Raw genomic sequence first — 22,919 nt, 5'->3', positions numbered from 1 at the left:
TTCAATCTCCTCTCCCCTAAAATAGCCTATTCAGAACTACAAGTACAACGCTGATATCACTGTTTAGGTGTATTCTGAATTTTAAGTCCAGTAAATTCGTAAACTTACAAAACTACTGAGTTAAATGTGTACTGATATTATTAAAATAGTTAAGTAAAACCCCCACCCCCCCTCCTCCTCATAAAAAGAAAAGAAAAAAAGGGGAGCAAAATAAATTAATAAAAAACTCCCTTAAAATATAACTAAGGTATAAAAAACCTATTGAATATTACATGCTCTTTATTCCCTGTCTTTTCTTAAATTCATCACAAAATCTAACATATTCGTAAAATATCTTACTTTTTGGGTGTGACCCAACTCTGGGCTTGCATTTGGATGGATCTCATTCTTTGTTCCTTATTTAATAGAAAACAGTAACAGATATTTGGAACACTTTTACTTGAAGTATCTTGATAGGGTCCATCCACTCACAAACGATTAACAAGGTTTGTTTCTACTTTCAAGTCAAGTAAAGTACGAAAATTCTTCTTTTTTTCCCCTGAAATTTGCAAGAATTCATGAAACACCTGCTCTAACAACTGCCACAAGACTCATCTCAAGGACACTCATCCACAACAATATTTCAAAAGCATCGCAAAGATAAAGAGTTAAGGTACTCCGTTCCCAATCACTCCTATAAAACAATTTGGAAGTCTTCTTTTTCTACTGGATAGTGCCCCCCCTCCCTTTTTCATTATTGAGTTCACTGTCAAATCCAACCACTTGGCTGTATCTCATGTAATATCCTTCTCTTAGCTTGATTGGAGAATTATTGCTTTTTTTAAATGAGTGCATAATTTTCCATATTAATTTTATGTCCTCTGTGGTTTATGTATCAACATTTATCATCTCTTACATAAACAGAGACTACACCTATGTGGTTCAACACCAATAATGGAATAGTACTTTTTATCAGAAATAACACGGAACTGGAAAATTGTCCTGTTTCCCGATTACGGACGTCAAACCACAAAATATTACCACGTAATATTAAAATGATTTAAAAGTTAACAAATTGCCTAACACCTCTTTCGGAACCATCACGTAACGGAACGAATTCTCACAATACAAAAATGTCATATCAAATTCAAATGTTACTGTGACGATGAGGAAATCTACAGAAAACACTGTTTACATGACATTCTTCCTCCTATCATGCAAACAGTTAAATTCAAACTTCCTAGAAATGATAAAGTAAACAATAGAACAAATTATTCTATTCAGCTTTTTCCCTTTCTTATTGACGTGTGTTTCCGTTAAACCTTATTGATTTCTAGCCGTATACATTTCCTTCCTGGCAGAACTAAGAGACACTGCCAATACTAGGATTTGCATTGTTGAGGGTCCCTAAATGGTGGAAGACCCCAACAAAAAGCCAGTTGTGTACAGTTTCATATTACCCTTAGTTGTTGGCCCAATTAACACCCTGATTGTGAAGATTGTGGGTGAAAACAAATGTATATATCTTTACAAGCGTTCGTCAGTAGAAGGAATTGTAATTTAACTCTTAATCATCTTCTCATAAAAATGACCTAAATTCTCATAAAAAAACCCTAAAAGATAAACCCTTCTACTAAATTTCATGGCAGTTTACAGTCAACAGTTTCTGGAAATGAGAAACAACCTTAACATTTTTCTATTCCTTTTCTCAAACAAAAAAAATAGAAAGAAAGGAAAGGAATGAAAGAAGAGTAAGCTTGTTGTATTACAAGAGTGGTTTGTTATGGCCCTAGTGTACTCACTAGCTTCGCTTATTTTGCACTCAAGTTTCTGTCATTATTTCTTCAGTTGTTTTTTTTGTTGCAACCAAACCATGCAAACAGATGGTAATTCAATCTAATCACTTGACAAGAAAAAAACAACTAAAAAAAATCTCCTGACATGATTTTTACATGCAAATGAAGCTATGTCTGTAATCTAGTAGTTCCTGGTTAGGCTAAGTGATAAGTTTGTAATAACTATAATTGTAACAGTTATATTATCTGGAGTAACGTGGCAAGATGTCGGGCTGATGCCAAACAGTCCAACTAGACAGTGGTGCGCTGCCCTCTGTCATCCTCCCCATGACTTCTCCCAGGATGTAAGCTAGTCAAGCAAAATGAAGGAAGCTTCATTTGAAGTTCAGGGACTCCTACAGCTACAAGCCTAACATAACAGCATCTTTTTAAACACTTCCTAGTATCTGTACTGCACTGGCTTCAAAATTAAAAAATGTAGGCATAAAACTAACAATACCTGTATGCATTTTACCAGTGAGCAAACAGCTAGCCATTGCACTTGCTTATTGTGTTCATTTGTTTCTAGGACCTGTTTACATCATGTGGGAGGGAAGGGCCAGCACAACAAAGATGACCTTTAAAGTTGTCCTTACTTTATATTAACGATCTGGCTTAAAGTTGGATGTTTGCTTCTCCATTTTTATGGTATTTCCGACTGATGCAATTAACCTGAGATTCTCAGTATTCAAAGACAACCCACACAGAGCTCTCATAGAGTCAAAAAGAAAACAAAATCCTTTAATACAGTGGGTGTAGTTAGTCTGGAATTTGTCAAAAAATGTGGATTTATAAAGGGAAGTAAAAACACCTTCACTGAAAACTCAATTTCATGTTAATTCCACTATTATCATAATAAACATATGAAATATAATAAAAACTTAGTTGCTTTGATTCTACCAGTAACTTCTGTCAAATTTGGTGCAAGCGAGTTTTGCTCTAATACATTACAGTCCACAAACTTTGAAAAAATTACACCCAGCTTACAGATCTTGAGCATTTAGCTATAAAGACTGCCAAATTTATATCAAACACATCGAGAACCTTGACTCATGGGGTACTTTATCTTGCCCAAACTCAAGAAAACTTGAACCAACTTAGAAAGTGTTAATACATCAAGGTCTAATGTCACCCACAGTGTAGTTGTACTTCCTGTTTAGCTGTATGCCGGTCACCTCTCGCTGGATGCGTGGTGCTTGACGAAAGTGACAGCGGCTAGTTCCTTACAGAATTCCTCCAGTACTATAACACCCTCCAGTAGGTCAATGTATGGTAAGCTGTGAAGAAAAACGATATAAAACATGTCACAACTTGAGGGTCAAAAGGACAAGGTAGGTGCCCGTCTGATGGCAGGGAACATGGGGAAGGGAGGGGGGGGGGAGGGGCACGGTGGATGTGGTGAAGATATTGTATAATTCTTAGATTGCTTAATTATATATGTTATATGTTACAGTTACATTCAACAATAGGAAATATGAATCCTTTGTGAATACCATTCTAGATTTACCAACTGACTGTTTCAGAAAAATCTGATCCAACTTGACATATTACATAGAAACAGATTTGTATTCAATGCTTTTCTATCTGTGCAAGAAAATGTGTGATACAAGTTCCTCTCAATCTCACATCTACAAAGTGGATAGTCCAGGAAGCTACATGAATCAGCTGACAAGTTTAATACCTGTATTAAGTTTTTTTAAATGCATTTCCTTTCTTTAATTAAATATATGTCTATTACATTCTAAAGTCAATGTTTTTACTGTACCTTGTAATTTCCAAACCCAAGACTGAGCAAACTGGCTTTATGGTGAAACATGGCTTTTAACAGTTCTGCTTCACATTAAGACCAAACACTGATGCAACAACCAGCAATTAAACAGGTAAAAGTAAAAAAGATATCCAAACAGTCTAGTAAGTAAATAGCTCAGCAGTTTACCATCCATGCTGAGAATTAACAGTTGGAAAAGGCAATTAACATTATATCGATATTAGAAGTTAGTATTGTTTTAATTATAAAGCTACTTTTGCATTCACGACTGCAAGCTTGATAACATAACAAGGATTGGTGTCCGATTTTAGGGTAATTGTTAGTTGCACCATTGGTCTTCAAAATGTTTCCAAGTAATCTTGAGAATAATTTTATAAACGTGATGGCTTCATATGCAAATATTGTAATTCAATCATTGACAAGTAATTGTTTGAAAAGAAAACCCTGTCTTATAAAATATTACCTAGTTCTTAAATGACCAATGTGTTTTAACCAGCATGTCGATAACGGCTTTTCCTTAAGGTGCTAAATTTTATGTTCATATGTTGACATTGTTTCTAAACCAACAAGTGCATACATATGTGCTGGCACTAATCAATATATTGATCATGGATTTAGTCAGTATCGTGTTGTCATAGATACACAAGTTTTATAGGAGACTACAATGGTGAACATGGTCATTTACGGTGACGTGTTAATGTGTGATTAAATACCGACTTGATGATGCCCTTTATTTGCCACAAAATCCCTCTCAGCAAGTCTGTGACAGTGTTAATTATTGTATTTATGAAGATAACACACATAAAATAAGCCACCCACTTACACACAACATCTAGAGTGAGGTACAAAATGTTGATGTGAGAAATTTCTGAAATGTCTGATTATCATCATGTAGCTTTATTCTACAGTATCAATGCCTGATGGTGTTCATATACATATATAACCTTTGACATTGTGCCATTTTATCTGAGTTCTTCAACGCAGTTTCCATATCTAAAAATAAAAGTTGGTTAAAGTCTAATAATTGGCCATCGGTGATATCTCATTGCTCTACTTATCATTGACACGTCAAGATGTTTGTCCGGCATTTTAACACCTAGCAGACCTGAGATCTGCTGGATGGGTACAACTTTACAAGTACAAAAAAGTCTACTCTAGGACCAAACAAAAGCACTGCAATTCCCAGGCAAACATAGAATAACATGCAGAATTTACTCATATTTCACTCATTACTGGGGGCCAAAAAATGCTGAAAGTCCAAAATAAGAAAAGGGCCAAATCTGATATGCTTTGATCCCATATAGAGAGTTACCTGAGAGATACTCATTTGGATGCTTCAACACAAAGCAAACAATTTCTGTCAAAGGAGTGACACATATTATACTATGGTAGTATTTATTGGTGATGTAACAACTACAATTAACACACTAGCCAACAGGTTGACGACAGGTACTACTTGTTTTGTAAATCTTGCTGGATAATTTCTGGTGCGGGAAAGACTCATTCAAGTTGACGTTATCATTGAAATTACATCTTGCCCAACCGACTCCAAATCAGGATTTACCTATGAAGATGAAGATCTTCACATCAATAACAGCATGCTGGTGTCAGTTTTGTGGCTGAAGGCCGGTGTACCTGATGTCACTAAAATGACACACACCTGAAAACCGCTTCAACAGCCGTGAGATTAAATAACTTTAGTGCTACTAGGCAGTCAGTCAGCGCTGACAACTACAAAAATAATAATCGGTGACCATCTTATAGCAAGTGCTGATTAAACCTGGATGGAAGAGTGTACACTTGGTGAAATGGCTGTTTGGGATTCATAAAATAAACATATGAAAAGTAATACAATGCATCTAAACGTCACTTGAGTGTGGTGATGTCTGGAATCATTCAACTAAAATGCCATAGCCATTTGGTTAATACACAAATACAGCAATGCGTAGCCATTTGCTTGCATAAAAATCCACAGCACTTTTAGGAGAAAGGAACCGTTCTGCATAAACAATGTTACGTAAAGTGAAAGCAGTTAAAATAATATATCCTGATTTATATTTACTTAGGTTTATGAAGTGAAGGACTGTGTTTATACATAGTCAAAGTTTCCACCAAATTTAATCAGTTTAGTTCCCATCAGAGGAAACAGACCCACGACAAAAAAATATGGAAACAACAAAAGAATAACATATTAGTTTCAAACTCATAATATTTTCACCAAATATATTTCAGACCCAAATTAGATATGATGAATGTTAATAAGGCAGGCATGAGTCTATGCTGTTAACAAGAAATGACAAGAGGGAAGGTGTAGGGGAGGAGAGGGAGTTACATAATATATGCATGCAAGGTGTTGAATATGCACTAGGAGAATGAATATACATTTCCTTTTGTGTTAGTTTTCTTTTTGAATACAAAAAGTACCAAGACCAGAAGCAGATTAGTCTGAGCTCGGTTAATATAATTTTAGAGTAAGCAATCTCTACCTAACTGTGAAAACTTTCATCAGCAACACATTTATACCATCTAAGTATGAGGCTGTTGTTATTGACATTGGTATAAGGTTAACAATTTATGTGGGACCAATACCGACCATGATAGCAGACCCCACTGTAAGATTTTCTTCTGAAATTACTCATAGCACACCGAAACTCTGACCGAGTCTTCGGTGTTGTATTAAAGTAAAAATTGTCTATTAAAACAAAGGGTAAAGGTCAAACCATCTTTGAGATCAAAGGTTTAAGTTCTTACATAGGGTGCCTTAATTGATGTTGCCCATTTTTGTCCAAGTATGTTGATTATAAAGGTTAGCACTAACACAAAGAGCAAATGTTATTGGCACATAATTTAACTGTTAATAGAGCATGCAGTTTGGCTGTGTAGTTTCTTATTGTATACAAATGACTGCTTGAAAAAAGTTCCATTCTGTGACATTCTTGCATTAGTGATGTGGCAAACAGAAAATCAGGCCTTCCTCCAAATTAATTCCAAATTCTCAAGCTTTCTACAGTTTCCAAAGCAATATAATTCAGGTAGCTTATGTGTACGAATATCTACAGAGTGTTTTATTTCAAGTTTTGAGCGTTGCACCATAAACATGCTTATTTTTTTTATTTCATGGTTAACACCTCAAATGTTTTTGAGGTTTCATTCAGAATTAACATTTTAAATATGGTGTTCATTTCACAAATTTACACATCTGGGATTTTCATTTCATGATTTCTGTTTTAAAGATAAACGCACTACATTTTGCAGTTTACACAGTGCATGCTATGTGTTATTTGTTCCCCTTGGTACAAGAACTGCCCAACCCCCCCCCCCTCCAAAAAAAAAAAATAAATAAAAACAGTCCCAGGCCAAGAATGGAACTTATGAGCAGGCAAGGAATACACCATGGGTCAAAGGTCAACTACTTACTTGAAGAGAGGGCTTGTGACCGGCCTGTGAAGAAAGATTCTAGGAGCATTAAAGACTGGGAAAGCGATACAGAGGTTTAAAGAGAGGAGTATAAAGACTGGGAGGGGACAAATAAAAAAAAAATAAAGAAAACCAGACATCCAGAAAGAGAAAGAAAGACTCAGTGTTGGAATCAGAAACTTATATATCAAAGATCAACTCTACCGTCCCAAAAGTTTAGTGAGTTAAATTTTCAGAAAAGTTTAATCGACGTAAATTTCCCATAGGATGTATTGCCAAAATACATCTTCAAATTCTTGAAGAATGGTGTAAATATTTGAAGCAGATTTAGGACAGTAGCCAAAATGATGATTCAAATTTAGTCATGTGTGAATAGTTTTGACCATTACAGAGTTATTTTTGGATCATTGCTGATTCTCTTTTTATAAAATGGATGAATACCTCACAAATATATACTGCCAAGCAAAAGCCAATCCTTTCATGGCAAACATCAATATTGTCTAAGGTCTCACTATTCTTCAAAGTGCAATGTTGATGTTAAAGATCACATGCAAAAATCCATCATTTCAGAAAGATCAAAAACTTAGACCAATCAAAGTTTAAACACCACCAATGTTTAAGACAGGAAAAAAAAACGGATCCAGGCTTGGATGAGAGTGGGATTTATCTGATTTCAAGTAGCTGTATTTGCATAATCAGCCACTAACATACACATGACAATAATGTTCTTATACTTATAATGTGATATGCTGAAATCATATCCCTGCCTATGTAAACTATGTGTAAATAGTACACTTCTCCTTGTATAGGCAATCCCACAATATAATTGTATATGCAATGACACAAGAAACTGACACTTGGGATACATATCAACACCAAACATGGCGATTAGAATATTTAAACTTGTTGTAGAATACATTTCCAAATGTTCAATCGCACAGCAAAACAGTGACTTTTTTAACGTTCAGTCATGTCGCTTTCAAATCTGCAATGTTCACTCTAAAAGTGGTGTTCCTTCCAAACCCTCCCATGCCCTCCTCCCCCACTGCTAGACACCACCCTGTTTGAAGCTATCTCTGTCATACCTTAACACTTTGCTTACTAGATGCTACATATTTTGTTGCTATGACGATGGGACAGCTAGGACTGATAAACATGCGGGATATAACACAAGGCAGCACCACCACCAGAGGTAGAGGTACAGTAACCCATGGTAGGAAACTACTGCCACCAATTAAGTTCAATATCATTAACAGTCATATACCGTAACATATTAATACAAACACAACCATAATCCTTTGTAGTCTGATTCAACTTTCCACTATACAAATGAAGAACCCGATACAAGGCATGTCGACCTACATGCATCATTTAAAAATAGTAACAGTCAACATGTTATCTAATTCTTGTAATCTGGTACTAGTCAATTTTTGCTATTCTTCACTTTTCTTTATTAAATGGATCATAATGAAATTATCAATTTAGACTAAAATAATGAAGGGACAGCAATTGTTGGATAAAACTTTCTTGTCAAGACAGTGACGTCTCAGGATGAAGCCATATGCAGACTGGAACACACGGTTACGTCTTTCATGTTTAGAATGAAAGGGAAGATATCGAAGGTCAGAAATGTAACGCATTTGTAAGCACATTTCGCTAGAGGGACAAGTTTTCATATACTGTTTACGGTTCATAATCCTTTAACCAAAACAATTTTAACTCTGGTGAAAGATTAGCGAAACACAGGGAAAGACTTAAGTGCAAATAGGTGAAACCCAGACGAAAAAACTTGTGGAACACTAGTAAAAACCCTGTTGTAAACCTTGTGAAGAGTCTGTAATGTTACAGTGAAACACTATTACAGAAGTAAATTTGGAAAGGAAGTATTAACAACACACAGGTCTGTAGAACACTGTTACGATACAAGTGAAACACTAGTAAAACTGTTGTAAAACACACTTGAAAAACACAAGATAAACTTACTTCTGCTGATCTTCCACCAGACCCATCAGTTGCCTTCGTACCAGCATGACCTGCTTCTGGAAATCGGATATACTCGACGCTCTCGTTGAGAGGTCACTTACAACCTAAAGTTGCCAGAAAGGTAGAATTAGTTGACTTAAATTGAATGGGTTTACCTTGTTAAAGATGGTTTCAAATCCATGGTCGCTTACAGTGATTTTTAAAGCTTAGATTGCATTACATGTGAAGGTAAGGGGTTCACTTGGGCTTAAACCTTGCTAACAATGGTAAAAATTGAGGTCCAATTAAAATCTGTTTGGATTACCTACGTAAAAGAGGTGAATATATGTTTATCTCATACAACGATGGGCTGTGTTACCTTGCTTAAAACGGTAAAGAGTGTCCGACATCCAGGAGCAGCAGGCAAGAATGGATCTAAGAAGTACTCTTGTATATGAGGGTGAGGGAAGAGGGCGATCTTAGCAATCACAGACGTGACCTGGAGGTTGACCTCGTAAGGCTGAAAAAAGAATAAAAGAAATAAAATGAGAACAATCTTGAAGGAAGACATGTCAATCTGTAGAATGAATATTTATAAGAAGAAAATGACACAATAAAGTAAAAAAAAATCAAACGAGGAAAAGAGATGAGAGGACCAAAATATATTATATGGACACATATTCTCACCACACCATCCAATCACACACATTTACCATGCTGTCCTCAAACTACATGTGCAAATAACAGGAGTTTTAACCTAGAGTTATCTGCACATGTAACTCCACCTTTGTAATTTAAACCAACCATCATCTTTGGCTTATGTGACAGAGATTTTTGTGAAGAACAACTCACCAAACAGCTAGATACAAAAACAGAAAAAAACTTGCTCCATTTTGAGAGATATGTTAGTTTTAAAGTCCTTTCTAGGAACTGTCCTTCTTGTTAATCAGTGATATCAGAGTGCCACTAGGATCTGACACCTTTTATGTTTTTCTTTGTTTTTCAGTTTCATATCTTCAAGGTAAAAAATGTTAACATTGTTGACATTGAAACCAAATTCCAATGCCATCATTATTAAAGTCATGTTTAAGAACTTCAATATTTTAGATTCAGAATTTGCAAAACCCATCTCCATTAAAGAAATAAACATTTTAATAAATAAAGGAAAATTTAACCAAAAGTTAGCAAATGTGGCTCAATGGTGTCATCTTTAGACTTGATCAAGCCTTCAGTCATATATATGAAAGAACCTTGAGACTGTGCTATCTCCAAATTGGAATAAGATATTTCTTAGCTGTGTGGGGAAGTTAATAACCATCTTTATCACATACACCCAATAATGACGATTGTCTTTGGTGCCTGCTTGAACCCAAGAATTTTTTATTTATCATTCCTGGTGCAGGCAGGTGAAACTTAAAAGTACTTTTTCCTTCAGTAATACGACAAAAACGGTTCTTGGAAATTGGAATCCAAACATATTAACATCATACATCATGATAGCATTTTGTAAAATCATTTCTTTTGGAATTTATTTTTAGCATTTCAAAGCAACTGTTCTTACCTGGTCCAGCATTCTTAAAAGTTTATCGAATAATACTTTGAGGAAGGCGCCTTCGCAGAAAGATGGGTTTGGGGGGCACTTTTCCAACGGTGTGACATAGTTGGGCCAGTCGTATGGAAGACAGTTGACCGTGCAATCCCGAAACTGAGACAGGCAGAAAGATACAATACAAATATGAATTTAAAGGAATGTCCAAGAAATCATACTAAAATTGCTCAAATATTATATATTTTTAAATTCAATTAACTATTTTTTCTTTATAGCTCTATCATTACAAATGCAGCTGACATTTAACATAAATATGTCAAATCTTCTACAGTGAATGGAGTAACATTACCTAGCAATGGTTGTAGATTTAAGCATACAGTGATAACTGGCCCATCTAACTAAGCAGCTTATATTGTAAAAACCTACTTTGGTATAAATTTTTATACAAAAATTAAAGAAAATGGTTTCCCAACAAAGATCTCAAATTGAACTGCTATATGTATGGTGGCAGAGTGGAGCGAGGTGGTGGTTTTTGCCACAATGAAGCATCTTGGATGTTAAGGCTGTTTAAGTGCTAAACGTTTTCAGCATGGATTTAAGCCTTGCAAAAGAAGAGAGGGTAACTCTCCCTCACCCCTCTCACCCCCCTCCCCTAAAACAATTGTCCGCTATCGAGATTACTTGTTACTACATTTCTGATATATATTTTGATAGCATTGGTAGGCCCTCTTTTCAATTATAAGTAAACTATCTAACATTTAGCTGTTGGTTAATCTACCTGTCTGTGTGCCTCTCTGAGATACATGTCATACCCAACATCTCCTGATAAAGATGATCTTGCCTCCTCTGGGACTAAAATTAAAAAACTGCAAAAACAAAAGGTTTTAAATGAGAGAATGATGTGAGATAAGACTTGAATAACCATCAAAATATCGGATATCCACTTAAATTCTCATTCACCTAAAGGTCATCAATATCGCCTTTACCTTTCCACCTCCTAAAACATTGCTTAGTTTTCAGAAAGAAGAAAAATAGACTCCTAATGGGTTCTGGCAATCACAATAAATTGAAATATGAAGAATCAATTCTAAAATGTTTGGAAAGAAAGCTCCCAGAAGAAATCATCTTGGTCACAGAGGGAATAGGCTGAATCCTAAAGGTGGCTACAAATGATGAAGTACTGCCCAGCAGTCAAGCATTGTATACAACAATGAAAACAAAAATGAACAAAAAATGAAAACCATCACCCAACAGTTGATATCAAAAATATACTCTTCCCACTCATATATGTTTACCTGATATTAAAATATATATCTGACACATCAAAATCAAACTAACAATCAAACTATAAGAGCAGAGGGACCTTTCTTCTTCCTACAAATTTCTAGAGCTTCTGTCATCGTAGAACATTGGCTGTATTAAATTGGAACTTTCAGGGACACATTCCAGACAATTTTTTCTGAACGGCATAAGAAATCATTTCCCCTAAATATGTCCAAAGAACTAGACTTGCTAGACTAGCCATGTGGATTTATGACGTAAATAATTTCATTCCCAAAACAATTTCATCTTGAATGAGAAAAATGGAAGATGTCGAGTTGGGGGCATCCACCCAGCAGTTAAATACATCTCCTTCCTTCCATTTAAACATACTTGCAGTATGTGACAGACAGACAGACTTCATTAACATTCAAGAAATCAATCCCCAAACTCCAACAAAACTTGACGGTCTCATATTTCTAACCGTATCTTAAACTCACCAATTTACTAGCTTGTGGATACCCATTTGAACTTCTTCCTCTTCCGTCATTTTTCTTGGACTTCCTGACTCGCTAGAAAAATCGCTGTCCTCTCCGGTCGGTAAGAGTCTCTTAGTTTGAAAATCGTCGTCAAATTCTAACTCTGGTTCAAAATTTTCAGGTCCGTTACTCAAATTGTCTCTATCGTTACCACTATTGGACGAAATGTTTTCAGAACCTTTAGCCTGTACTAAAGTCATGGGCTGCCGGTTGTAATACGCCCTGGTCTCCAGGTTTCTCAGTACCAGATTTTTGATCACGTGTTCGTTTGATTTGAGAAGAAGGGTTTCGAATAACTTTAAAGACATTATGCAAATCTGAAAAGGAAAAGAAGTGTTTACTCAGAAGCAACATATTACTGTTTGATAATCTATATCCCTGCATTCCTTCCAAGACTTGAGGACTTTTCCCTACAAGTTACTGTTAAACATTTCCTGGGAAACTCCTCAAAATTTGGTGTTATCATTTTTTTTTAAATTACTCTCATACTTTTCTCTTACTTCATAACTCTGTAAGTTTTTCTTGCTAGTACATATGTTTGAATCTGCAAAATATTGGAAATATGGGCTCAACATTACATACAAAAAAAAGAAAAGAAAAAAATGGATCGAAGCCTTGCACCATTATTAGATCCACACGGTCACGAATATGCTGCCTCTTCTCTTTATTTGTAACTTATAGATATCGAATGCCTAGTTATGTCTAGCTGTAGATTAAACATTTCTGCTAGAATCGATACTCCTTGGATTGGAGACAGATAGAGACGAACCTCATCAGATAGGTGGTCGCATCGCTCTATCAATCGTTGTCTCAGTTTGTGTTGGTCCAGATCGTGTTGCTGTTCCTCAGATGCGTCGTTTCCCAGAATGAAAGATACTAGCACGGCCAGGAGCTGTCGAGACTCGCACATCTTAACAAACTTACAGAGGTGAGATGTACTGGTCAAGATCCCTACTTCAGACCTGAAAACAGAGCAATCAGCAACTCTCAATTATTTGTCAGTCTGCACCTAGTCTCGGGACTTGAAAATGTTGTCAAATTGTTAAGTTTGGTTGTAATATTTTCAGGTCTACGAGCCAAAATTGTGTTCTCCTTTTCTAAGATTGAAATAAAGTGACTCCAGTACATCAAGTACAAGTTTGATCATGCTTTGTGAACAAATCTGATTGTAAACATTAAGAGTCACATTAATGTAAACATTAGTGTGACAAAACAAAGGCAGGTTAAAGGTGGGGGAGGGGTTGGTGGGGGAGGGAGTGAGCAGACATTGCAATCAAGTGGAGGAAAAGTGTAGAAGGTCTAAGAAGGGTTACCTATAAACTATAACCATAACAGTGACATCCAAAATAACTATTTGCAAGATTATTTCTGTTATTTTTGAGCATCAAGTTTACTCTGGGTACCAAGTATACAATTTGTCAACCGTGTTGCAGACGAGACTATAAACTGCGCTGTGACTGACACACAACAAAATCTTCATACCACAAATTTCTTTCAGAGCTGTTCTATAAATTAACCTTTGATTTGGGCATGTGTGAGAGGCAGGGATTCATTGGATGGGAGGGGGGGGGGCTGATTGATATAATCAAAGGTCAGACATAGTTGGAAGTAACTTACGTTTGAAGAAGGAGTGGCTCTAGGATTGGAAGGAGGAACCTGTCCAGCAGAGCTGATGCCACGGCATCGCCGATGGAAGAGTACGCGACTTTGATGACCTGGTCGCAGTAATCAAACCATGACACCAGGGAGATTAGTTGCCTCTTCCCGTGAAAGGCGTTTGTGTCATCTGCATCGCTGGAAACATCCAGTCTGTTATGGAGAGATGGTAAAGATGGACACTTAAGCAAGACTAAAATAGACATACTGTAAGTTTCTGGTCCGGACACGTTTTGGTTTGATACTTCCTTCTAAACTAAAAGTCAAAAATACAACCTGGACTTCCAGCAGTGTCTGTCAACAATATTTTCAAGCAATTACAGTGTGCTGCTGTTTTGTATGAACATTGCAGTGTTTCTTCAAAGCTTGCACTGGATAACATCAACGACTTATAACCAGAGTTCTATACGTGTAAGAGACAAAGTTTTCCATTATAAAATTGTTGCACTTCTACGCTCGGTCAGCCGATTCACATGTTAGTATACAATACTATTGTACTGTAATGTTAAAGCACTTAACAATATTAATTGTTATCATAATATATCATTCTACCATGTAATACTATGTGCAATAAATATTATTGTGGAAGTTTATATTATATTATTATGATGCAATATTATTGTATGATACTATGTGAAACGGGTAATACTATATGCAATTAATATTATTGTGTATGTTTTATATTATTATGATGCAATATTAATTTGTATGATACTATGCAAAGTGGGTAATGATATATGCAATAAATAAAATGTTTTATATTATATTATTATGATGCAATATTATTGTATGATACTATGTGAAACAGGTAATACTATGCAATAAATATTATTGTGGATGTTTTAGATTATATTATTTGGTACAATATTATTGTATGATACTATGTGAAATGGGTAATACTATATGCAACTATAATATGGTGGATGTTTTCTATTATATTATATGACACTGTGAATCTTTTAATATTATATGCAACAATTTTATTGTGGATGTTTTATATTATATTATTAAGACACTGTGAATCTTTTAATACTATATGCAACAATAGTATTGTGGATGTTTCATATTATATTATTATGATATAATTAGGTGGCTGGGTGTGATATTTTCATGTGAGGTGTTAAAGGATTGATTTAATTATTGAACATCTGTACAGACACTAATATAACACATTCACAATTTTACTCTGTGCTATTATATATTAAAGGGATATTCTTTTAGATGGAGGTTATTGGTTCAATCGCAAACTGCTGAAAAATGCTTGATACATTTCGAGATCAAAGCAAAATTTTCATAGTATTTTGTACTGTGAAGACCTGGATTTTTTTTTTCAAGTTTAGTGATATTTTGTAATATGCATCTGGCAACAGTAATGTGATTGATTTGTCCTCAGAGTAAATTGAGCTGAAAATGTCTTTGATTTTTCTATAATATTTCATCCATTTAAACACTGAGGAAAATAACACTTCTACCACAGAGTTTACATTTCCACGTAATTCTAACAACATAGAACATAGACAACCAAGCAAAGTATCAATTTCAACTAACAAGAAGTAAATTATTCACTTTAAATACAAGTATTACATCATCTGCCAACAGGAAAACCCTTCAACATTGCCAACTCAACCAGCAGAATAAACCGTCACCACATAAAAATTGGATTTGAACAAAACTTAAAAAAAATTACCCCCATTTTGCTTCTACACTGTCCACATCAACAGGATCCATTGATAGAGGTAGGGCATTATAGAGAAGACATAACCTCTCTGCCAGGAAGTCAGCAAGGTGGGTATTTCCCACAATGCAATCTGCTGATGACTTCTCTGGGAGGGAAGCACATAGCAACATGCCCTCACATGCCTTCACTGCAATTCTTGTATCCTATGGACAAACAACAAAAAATCCATATTATGTTGTTAACATTCATCAGAGATGAACTCTCTTGTATTCTTGTCAAATGTTAAGTTTCGTACAAGAGTAAGACATGGTGACATGAGGTAGGGAGGTAAAGTGGCCGAGGTAGACACACAACCAATATGGGGCGGGGGGGAGGGGAGGGAGGGGGATGTAAAGATATTCAATATGCATACAGAAATAAATTTAACTTTGGTGGTAGAAATTTATGCAAGGGTCACATGATCCAGAGTAAAACATATTAGGAGAAGGTAATGTAAGGTAATGTATGAAAATGTAGGGAAGCATTCACTTAATAAAAATATATGGAAATGATACATGTGAGCTGCACACTGATGCACATGAATATCTGGAAAAACTTTAAAAAAAACAATACAACTTACAAATGCAAATAAAAGTTAACTTGAGAATTTTTTACACATGGTACTATAAAGGGAAAAAAATAATGTATTTGGCTGGGTGGGGGTGGGAGGGGGGAGGATTTTGTCTTCATCTTGAATGAACTTTGACATATAACAGGGTGGAATAGGATCTGTATATATGCATCAAAACTTAAATCACAAAGCAATACTGTACCCAGCATGAGTTATATTGAAATTTTATTTCACCTGTGGTAATGAGTTGGTAATTTGAACAATACCTCTAATTGTAATGAACAACTTCTGTCTCAATATCACCTTTGCTTATATTGTACCTGACTTCAAAATATGGTTATTTTATCTCACACAAGAAGATAAGAAATAAGAATAGATTAATATGGTCTTATAGAAAAAAATTGTATACTAGAAACATCACCTTGTCTTTCTGTTCAAGTTTTATTCACTAGAAAACAAAATTGAGTTAAGAACCTCAGAGGGAAAATATCTTATACAAAATCGGTTGACAGTAATGCAATTATTTTTTAACAGTTTCTTACTGAAAAATGACCAACTTCTCTTAGTAATCAAGCAAACATAACTTACAGGACTTTGTACAAGGCTGAGAAGGGAGTTCATGAGGCTAAACTCCATTTTGGAAGGGTCAATGCTCACTTTCTTCTTGATTCCACCTCTCGAAGCTCTTCCACTGCTGGAGGAAGTTTTGGGGTCCTGAGGGAAGAAAATAATAGCCCATTAAACAAAGGCACTATTGTTTGAGCACTTGCAGCTTTTTATATAAAAATACATTTAGGTCAATGGTCACTATGTTCTCTGCTATATACCTCTATATCTCTGCCACAGTGTGTTTTTCTGGTTAGAAAAATCGTGGCTTACAAACGAAACAATTATTTCATCACTTTAATCGTTTTAAGATACAACCCACATATGTCGGCTCCAGTTCATGGCAAATCTGTGTCTAAAATCACCTAATCCACAAGGGCAGGGATGCAGGATGAGTTATAAAGGATGATTGAGCATCTACAGTAGATCCACAGTAGATGAACTAAATCATATGAAACAGAGTTTGGCAGACAATTACCATGTGTGTGGTATATTCATAACGCATATGATTTTTTTATTTAGTATAGCCGTAAATCTCTATCAAACTGGGCGTACCTTTCATAGGCCTCAAGGACACTCTCCATTGGCTACACATTTAGTCATGCCAGATCCCATTTTAAACTCTTACCCAGAAAAACCAAAATGGCTGAGTGATTCCTTGCCTGCCATTCCATACAAGAATAGTTAATGTTAACACTGTAGATAATATTGACCATTACTGTAAATTTGACCATAGCTGTAGTTTACACTGATCAGAAAGGTTCTTGTAACTTATGTGGACCAGCTTAGCAGGTTTTCATATTTCCACCTCAAGCCTACAACCTCAAGAACATGTTCTTTGTTGTCCAACAACATTTATTCTATCTCTGACCAAGACTTTAACTCTCAACACTTCAACCCTGATGAATGATGAACAAACTGTACACCTAGATTGAATTTGTTGGGAGTCACAAATAAAATAAATAAAAGGTCGCTAAGTAACCTCACTTCTTACCTCTAGGAAGAAGTTGATAAGATATGGGGTTTCTTTCAGTTTGGCACACACCAAGCAGAGAAACTGTATCTCTTCTTTCTCTGTCGGTCCAGCCTTGACATCTCCACAGCACTTTATTAGTCTCTGTACATGATCAGAATCAACAAAGAAATCTTTTAATTTTGCTTTGTTAGGTTGCTCGGTGGCAAAATGGGTTTTTATATTTTCCACCTTTGAAGTCATTTATGTTCCGATGTTTTCCACTTCTTTTTATTCCACAATAACGCCAACTTAACTTTGCTTTCAAATTTTGCTGGTGACCATGTAAAAAACAAAGGGGCCAAGACCCCCATTTTGAATACCAAGTTTGAAACTGAATATTTCCTAGCTTTTTATTATCCTAGCTTTTTTTTTTAAAGTTGTTACACTGTTGTATGGGGAATGCAGGGTATTCGTAGGGTATGCAGGGTACTGTTGTTTTTAACGGCCCCCCCCCATTCTCCCCTCCCAAACTGGTTATACAGGAATCACTACCAACAATATACTGGATAGCTCAGTTTGGTACAGTGCAGGACCTGAGGTCACTGGTTTGAATTTGTCTTTAGTTTCAAATTCAGTTTTCTATTTACTTATAAATGAAATCAAATGAAGCAGAAATTACTCATGATTGAAATAAAACAAATAAAAGTAGGTTTTCTAAGATTGTTGCATGGAAGACTTGTTTGAGTAAATACCCACTATGGTTACATAAACTTAAACGTACAGTTACATAAACTAAAAACCTGACTTATAAAGAACACTTTCATATCCAAACATGCTGCTTTAAATGATAAACATTTAATATGTTTGACATTCTCTTGGCCATTTAAGACAAAGTAACGCTATCTCCATTCATATCAATATCACAAGTTTTGGCTTTTTCCAGAAGAAAATGAATGAAATGTTAACAATTCTTACATGGACAGGCTTGTAGACATTGACATGTGGAAGCAACGGCTGTTGGATTTTTCCCAGGAGGTTGGTGAAGAAACCCAGGACCAATTGCTTCATCCCTGGAGGACACTACAATAAAGGGAATTCGACAAAACATGAATACAACAATGAAGAATAAAAATATATAACCAGAATGCAAAAATGCATTGTGGGTTTCGATGATGTAACATGAGCAGTTTTCTTCATGAATCTGACATAATGTATAGTGAGGGTGTACATGTTTACAAGGGTTTCACGATTTGACCTCTAATGACCTCAAATGACCTCCACCAAAAATAATAGGCTTTTCTTACACAATGTTGTACTCCTACACACCAAATATAAGGTCCTCCCAAGCTTTTCTTCTTGAGATATCATGTTTTCAAGTTTTTCACACTTTGACCCCTGGTGACCCCAAATGACCTTTGACCTCCACCAAAAACAATAGGCTTCTTGTACTCAATGTAGTACTTCTACACACTAAATATGAGATTGGTCTGACCTTCCCTTCTTGAGATATCGTGTTTACAAGCTGGGCGTCACAAACGCACTCTCAAAAACACACACACGCCATCATGAAGCATAGGTTACGATTATCCTCGAAACCAAAAACAAAGACATGTTTGTTTTAAAACAACAAGTTTGGTTGTTTGCATTACATAATATAGGAATGGCACAGACTTTGAACAAAATAGAGCAAATCTTCAACTTGAAATCTAAACATTTACTTTGATTTACAAAACATCAAAGCTAGAGGTCATAGAATGGGGGAGTTTGGAAGGCTTCCACTTTGTCCAATGTAGGATATCGAAATGCTATCACAAAATGATTGGTGAAAACTTTGTTGTCTGAGACTGAAAGAGAACTGTTTATCCACAGGATTCTTTGTCATGCATATTCCATAGCAGTATTTTAACAAATATGTATTTCAGCAATGATAATTCAAAAAATCTGTTCTTATCAATGCAACTTCAAAAACAATTTTTAAAAACATCCTGAAATTTAAATTCTGAGAAATAGTAACTGCCTTTACCAGACTAGATCGGATGTGACATGGCTGCTACATCTAGGCAACAGCTAAAAATACCAAATGTGATTCTTAGAAAAAGCCCACTTTTGGAAGCTGTAGTACTTACATCAGCCTTGCCAAGTGTTTGCAGTGTCTCCAGTATCTTATGCTGAAGGAGGTGTTCCATACAAGGTCCAGTCTGGTTTCTCTCTGTCTGGTATTCCTCCTGCTCAAGAATCACCAGCATGTTATCCAGGTGCGAGCTGATGTTGCTCTCCTGTACTGGACATTTTTCATCTAGTAGGAGGTTTGAGATGGATTGTTTAGGAACATTTCAAGCTATATATTTTTTCTCAGAGCCAGGACCACTGAACCAGAATTTCTAGGGTTTTTTGTTTTTGTGGATGATGGTGTGGATGTAATACAGAATGCTAAAGAGTCAATACTTACTTCTTGAGTCCTTTTAGTTGGAGAATGGTACGATGTAAATCTATCAAAATTATAGAGTAAGGCCTAAAGGCTGGTTCATCCTCCAATATATATCTTGAGCGGTAGATGAGTTATGAACCAAATATGGTAACAACCTCATCATCGAACATTATATGTTTGACCATATATGGTTGTGTTACATCTATCGTCCATGGCATATATTGTAGTATGAGCAAGCCTTTATTCTTTAAATGCTGAGCAGATTGTACCTTTTCTACCAATTTGTACCGTATTATCAAACTATGAGAATGTTCATCAAATTGTTTTGACATCATCAAGATGAATGATAACTATTTATACCCAAGACCCTGAATTGCCATTCTTTTCAGATCAAAGGGTTTTATTTGATAGGATTAATGCATCGGTGAGCAATGCAAATAATTCAACAAACTTGAATCCTTGCAAAACAAATTGTGATTAAGTTTCTTTGTAAAAACAGGTGTCCCAGTCCACATAGGAATTCTCCCTAAATCATGCCTGACATGTAGGCCAACAGTTTTAAAGAAAAATTTGGAAAATGTAAGAGAAATGCTTACCTTTATTGTTAATGAAGTAATGAGTGATAGCCTTCCAATGAAATATGAAATCCTCCAGTAATGACTGACTAGGAGCAAGCTGTGAATATGAGAACAAAAAAACTATGTCCTGATGTTGGCTTGTAATGTACCTGTAAATAAGCACTATTAGGTGAATAGGTTAATATGCATAATTTATACAGCCTGCCAACCAACATGATGTTAATTTACCAAGCATTGATGATAATGACACACTAATTATAGTTGGAATGTAGGGGAGGGGGAGGGGGGGCAAACAAACCAATGACACACTGTGCCAGTGTTGTACAATTCAGATGAACATCTTTAAAGGCATTGAAGACTAGCCCCAAATCACGTGCCAAACTCTGAAAAAGTTAACTTTCCGTTGCTTGCAAGTGAAGTTTTCTTCTTGTTGCTACAAAATGCAGAGAGTAATGAAACGTGATACATTGTTATCTTTTATCTAGATCTGAGATGTCCAGCGCTGCTATGTACACTGTGTTGTGGATATTGACCGTAGTTGTATGTATTGACTGTACACTAGTGTTTAATTACTGACGGTAGCAAGCTGTGTGTGTATTTTCTGGGATCGATGGTGGTGTCTAACACTTCTGTTACACCTCAATCGAAACTAGGTCAGATTACCGGCATGAGATGTTTCTCTGTGCGCGAGTCTTCACACCCTTTAAGTTAATCATATACTTGTTTGTTAGTACAATGTCGTTACTTAAACCTTAAATATATTTTAAACATCAATGCTCAGACACATATACAGTAAGGTAGTGTTACCAGACTTCCCCAGACCTATCCTCTTTTTTCTATCATACATGAGCCTCTGAACAGATTGAAAAAAACTTTAAAAAAATAGACAGTCTGGATTTTGGGTAAGTTCTGACAAATTATATAGGCCTATATACATACAGTGGACATTTTCAACAGTGATTTGGCCATGCAGCTACTGTAAGTCTAATTTGAGCACATAAAAGCAACTTGTCAATAGTAACATTCCATCAACAGTTCTGATTAAGTAAGATTTATTGCTTTTAACTTCCATTCTGGTATCATTTCATGTAGGATCTCTTCAAAATAAATTTTGCCTACAAAAAGGGAGAACCTCTCAACTGAGACCCATCCCCTAGGGCACAACAACTTATACTTTCTTCAGATAAAATGTAGTATTTGCAACCCTAGACTACATTTAGACAGATTTTGTAATAGCATAGCAAGCCATATTAATTGCTAAATAATCCTTTTAAAAACAGCATTTAATGACAATGCAAGATGAAGTTCACATAATACATGGAATTGCTAGCCAACAACAGATATAGGCCTAGACCCAACTGACTTAGTTCAAACTACTTACTTTTAATATATATTTTGATATGTGAATGTGAAGCATGTATGAATTATGAAGTGGGCCTAACCTAACTTTGAAATATGTAACCTATATATACCAAACTCCCTAGACCAACCTTTTACTTGTCTTTGCATTAATTGAAAAAGTCTGTACTAAGCTAGGAGGGGAGGGGGGGGGTTGAGTTATGCCTATCCTAGGTACAGTAGGGCAAGGCATAGGCACCCGATCAGATATTGAAATCATTTACTCGGCCTACTTAAGTACTAGCCTATTTGTATGTTTAATCAAACAACAAGTTGCCGGTGATATCAGGTAACAAAGAAATAAGGATAAGCCTATATAACGTAAGAATTCGTCCTTCCTTTCTAAAGCAAACCTTGTTATTGTTACTACTAACATTATGTATAACGTATGCTAAGTTTAGACCAGCCTAACATAATTTAGGCCTATCCATCATTAGGCTAAGTAACGAGTATTGTTAGCATTTCAGACTTCATACCGCTTCGACCGCCTGATGAAGGGCGGCCGCGAATCTGTTAAACATCTTTTTCAAGCGAAAGCTGCATTAATTTGTGTAATTCTGATAAACAGTTTGAGTAAACACGGCTTTTGGCCAAGGCAGAGCCTCATGCAGCTACAAAGGGCAAGTCAAAACGTAATAGTTCTAAACTGAGGCCTATGTTATCACACATCATATCCTGTGTATTATCATGCATGTCGTATC

The 22,919-nt window shown here is 35.7% G+C and overlaps 1 protein-coding gene across 2 annotated transcripts; it reads right to left on the bottom strand.

The window, feature by feature from the left end:
- Positions 1-1,681: 1,681 nt before the first annotated feature.
- LOC139967569 (FHF complex subunit HOOK interacting protein 2A-like) lies at positions 1,682-22,876 on the bottom strand. 2 transcript variants are annotated; one of them, XM_071971512.1, is made up of 16 exons: positions 22,695-22,876; positions 20,839-20,917; positions 19,941-20,110; positions 18,790-18,894; positions 17,854-17,976; positions 16,842-16,967; positions 15,653-15,846; positions 13,927-14,118; positions 13,079-13,271; positions 12,271-12,626; positions 11,289-11,376; positions 10,523-10,666; positions 9,341-9,481; positions 8,983-9,086; positions 7,000-7,023; positions 1,682-3,091 (listed from the first exon to the last, which is right to left on the bottom strand). In XM_071971512.1, exons 1-16 carry the CDS (start codon positions 22,737-22,739, stop codon positions 2,986-2,988), a joined length of 2,190 nt encoding a protein of 729 aa, XP_071827613.1. In that variant the 5' UTR covers positions 22,740-22,876; the 3' UTR covers positions 1,682-2,985. The 2 variants fall into 2 exon arrangements, with proteins under 2 accessions (XP_071827613.1, XP_071827614.1); XM_071971513.1 differs by lacking the exon at positions 7,000-7,023.
- Positions 22,877-22,919: the final 43 nt, after the last annotated feature.

This window comes from Apostichopus japonicus, chromosome 5, assembly GCF_037975245.1.
Source record: "Apostichopus japonicus isolate 1M-3 chromosome 5, ASM3797524v1, whole genome shotgun sequence".
NCBI classification, from domain to species: domain Eukaryota; kingdom Metazoa; phylum Echinodermata; class Holothuroidea; order Aspidochirotida; family Stichopodidae; genus Apostichopus; species Apostichopus japonicus.
The sequence above is the reverse complement of the archived record's forward strand: the minus strand, read 5'-3'. Positions and strand labels throughout refer to the sequence as shown.

Bases quoted from the DNA above. Each gene is read 5' to 3' on its own strand.
- LOC139967569 (XM_071971512.1), bottom strand. From the start codon at position 22,739: ATGTTTAACAGATTCGCGGCCGCCCTTCATCAGGCGGTCGAAGCG. The intron at 17,977-18,789 runs GTAAGAATTGTT...GATCATGTACAG, and splicing joins ATGTCTACAAGCCTGTCCAT to AGACTAATAAAGTGCTGTGG. The intron at 9,087-9,340 runs GTAACACAGCCC...TGGCAACTTTAG, and splicing joins TCTTTACCGTTTTAAGCAAG to GTTGTAAGTGACCTCTCAAC.